This window comes from Gavialis gangeticus, unplaced genomic scaffold (genome assembly GCF_001723915.1).
Source record: "Gavialis gangeticus isolate Ggan-Ray unplaced genomic scaffold, GavGan_comp1, whole genome shotgun sequence".
Classification (NCBI taxonomy): domain Eukaryota; kingdom Metazoa; phylum Chordata; order Crocodylia; family Gavialidae; genus Gavialis; species Gavialis gangeticus.
The window spans coordinates 56,887,403-56,890,908 of NW_017728995.1; the positions used below are offsets into that span (position 1 = coordinate 56,887,403).

General features: G+C 41.0%; 1 protein-coding gene across 1 annotated transcript in view; it reads left to right on the forward strand.

Moving 5' to 3' along the window:
* The first annotated feature begins 731 nt into the window (after positions 1–731).
* Positions 732–3,506, forward strand: part of RBP1 (retinol binding protein 1) — a 48,703-nt gene continuing 45,928 nt past the window's right edge. The window contains exons 1-2 of the mRNA XM_019503668.1: positions 732–1,108; positions 1,733–1,911. Coding sequence (XP_019359213.1) covers positions 1,036–1,108; positions 1,733–1,911 — 252 coding nt within the window. The 5' untranslated portion in view covers positions 732–1,035. The remainder of the gene's footprint in view (positions 1,109–1,732; positions 1,912–3,506) is intronic.

Consider the following 3,506-nt stretch of genomic DNA (forward strand, 5'->3'; position numbering starts at 1 on the left):
TACTTTCGCCTGTTAGAACATTGTTCATATTCCCTTAAGTGAAAGAATGCACTGGGTGCATCTAGACATGTCCCCCATGGTGCAGTTCTTATTGCTTAAGTACTAAATGACGGTACAGTTACAGCCACTACTGCGCCATCCCAGTGATGCATGGGTATTTTTAGACATGTTGTCACTGTAGTGATGCACTACAGCAAGGCACCTTACTGCCATGGCGACAGCATTGGCATCGCAGTTTGTGCCCGCCAATGCTACATCGCTGTAGCGCATTGCTGCAGTGACGAAGCATCACGTGTAGATGCGCCCATTGATTAATAAAAACATGCAACACTGATTAAGACTTTGGACAATAACTACAATTAGCCATCATTCCATAATGACAACCTCTGCTACAAATTACCCACTTTTTCTGAGCCTTCACCTAAGCAGTTAATACTGCAGCCTTTCCTCCAACCCTCTTTTCTGACAGTTTAGAGCATGCAGAGCAAATTAGATTGTTTAACATCACATGCACAATTATTTTCCTTGGTAGAACTTGTGTGAATCCTCTTCTGATGGGAAGGAGGTAAGGACAACACTGAAATGTTCTCAGATCAAAACACCTGGATTTGTCTGCAAAAACCACCCAAATTGTCTACTACCGATAGCCACTCATTTTAACACCCATCCATGTGCCAAGGCCAGCTGACTTGTTTGTTTGTAAGTAGTATGAGGGGGATGTAATATTACAGACAAAATTAATACCCAGATAACCAGTAGTCTTGCAGAAATAGTAGGGAAGGGAAAAAGAGTGTTTTCCATTTAAATCAAGCCATCCTGTCATTAAAAATCTAAGTAGTTCAGCTTTGTGGAAGGATTTAATGGTAGCACTTCAGTCATAATCAGCTTAGAAGGACTCGCATGACTGTGTGGTCTGAAGAATAGAAAAAAGAAGCCAGAGTTCAAACTCACCACAGAAACAGGCACTGAGCTGTGTGGTGCAGAATCAACACACTGTCCTGAAGGGTTGGTTTTTGGCTATTGTATGCACCAGAAATGCCTGTGGATTTCAGTGGTTACTGGAAAATGGTCAGCAATGAAAATTTTGAGGCGTATATGAAAGCATTAGGTAAGATTCCCTTCATATTTCTTTGATCAGTATTAGTAAAATGCCACCTTAGGACTGAGGTGAATCTTTTTCTTCTGTACAATCACAGCAGCATCTTTTTAGTGCTTTCTTTAAAAAACAAAATACTTCCTTCACTAGGATTTGCTAATGAAAAATGTTTTGAAGGAACCCTTTTGCTTTTCACCGTGCTAAAGCTGACCTCTCCAGAAATTACGCTGCAGAATATGAAGATTCAAAAAGCAGCTTTTCTGACTTCTAAAATCTTTGCAGAAGAGAAAGCGTTGTGTGAACTTGAAAAGGGTGCTTGGCGAATAGACATGTAAAATGCTTATATTTCTATAGCAATTATAGTAAACTATCAAAATTAATTACTAGTTGGACTTCATCTCATATTTATTTTCAGCTGCTGCTTAGTTTAGTAGCAACTTAGTTTTGGCCAACAGTATTAAGTTGCAGTTCTTCCCTCCCCCACACCACAGGATTCACTCAAGCAAATTCACTTATGGATTTTAGAGTTGTCAGTTAAACATTTACGTAGGTTGTAATTCATTTCAAGGTCTACAAAGTTTTGTATTGTAGTAGATTCAAGATTTACAACTGAGCTATTTTTTTTTCCTTTTTCAGATGTAAACATTGCTGTAAGAAAAATAGCAAACTTGCTAAAACCTGACAAAGACATCGTTCAGAAAGGGGATCATATGATCATTAAAACGCTAAGTACTTTTAGAAACTACATCATGGAATTTGATATAGGAAAGGAGTTTGAGGAGGATTTGACTGGACTGGATGATCGCAAATGCATGGTAAGAATGAGAACTGTTACTAGTATGTGACAGAGAAAAAAGATTGATACTAAGTCTTGCAAGGAGTGCACTTGCAAGACATCTTGGAATGTTTTCTGTATTGCACAGCTTTACTGGGAGAGTACCACAAGGGGGTTTTAACCTGCCTGTACAAAAAAGGTACGTGTTAAACTTGAACATGAAGCTATTTCTTTTATTAAAGGAGAGACACTTAATTCACACTTTCTCTAGTATAAAGCAGCTGTACAGAGATATTTTCTGTGCAAAAAGTCATTTACAGACAAATTCTACCAGCGTTACACCAAGTAGCACTTTGCTACATAAACAGTCCATTGATTTCAGGGTCGGTCAGGTCTGCAAGAATAGCAGGAAGGTGGCCTCCTGTGCTTAGAAACTGCTGCTGCTCCTGTCCTCTGTCTCTCTCTCCCCTTCCTGCTTCCATGGAGATTTTGAATGGAGCACTACAGAGAGCACACTTAGTTCCATCCATTTCAAAAAACAAAACCACAATGAATGTTGCCGTCAGTAAATGGCAACATGAGCTCTCTCTTATGAGCTTTATCCTCTTGCCAAAGAGACTAATATTTTGGAACTTGTGACTAATAATGCCAATTAGCAGAAGAGACTCAAGAATATCAAGCTGCTTAGCTGAGTCAGAGCCCTGGATGTTTTCTTTCCCATTAGTCTGAGGGCATGACATTTCTGCAGTCTCCCAGAGTGAAGGAGTTGCTGACAAGCAAGAGAAAATTATTTCAGAAGCTGCTGCAGCAGAAAAAAAAAAAATCGAGTAGAAATGAAATAACAGGATCCCATTCTTAGAAAAACTGGCCATCTCTTTGACTGATCAATACACTTCTCTAACACCAGGATATACAAGTCTACGTTTGATCCTGTTATGGTACGAAAGGGCAGGATTTTGAGGCCCAGTAAAAGGGACTCCGCTAGAGCACAGAAAAAATATGTAAAAAGTTAAGAAAGTAAGGCCAAGGAAAAGGGCTATTTGTTTGGAAAAAGTGGTACAGTATAAAGTTGTAGTTCTGGTTACTGGAAGCTTGAAGGCCTAGGTTCAGCAAAAGACATATCCAGAATTTGGGGGCTTAAGTCCAGGACTGTGATGCCTGAAATCCTAGCACTTAAAGGCTATGGATGTGTACATTTTCACACAGAGAGTTCCCTGTACAACTACAAGTTTGCTTGCATGTGCGTGCCCAGAACTGCAACTGCCTTGGCATCCACCACTGCCAAAAGCTTGATTAGGATCCAAAAATTAAGTATTCCCCTAAGGCAGTGGTTCCCAACCTTTTTTTTTTTTTTGATTCCCTGTGGACCAGCACAGGAGCAGGACGGGACACATGGAGCCGGCTGCCTCCCTCTCGGGACTGCCCTGCCCCCCAGCTTTAACCCTGCACATGACTGCCAGCGGCAGAAGCCACTTGACCCAGCAGATAGACAGTGGTTGGGTCCCTCTGCCCTAAGGGAGCCAATCTGGGCCTAATACATCTGAAGCAGTAATCTCCCACAACACAATGGGGTCCTGACCATATTCATTCAAAAACACAGCTGAACGACATGGACGGGTTGCTGCCCTGCTTTCA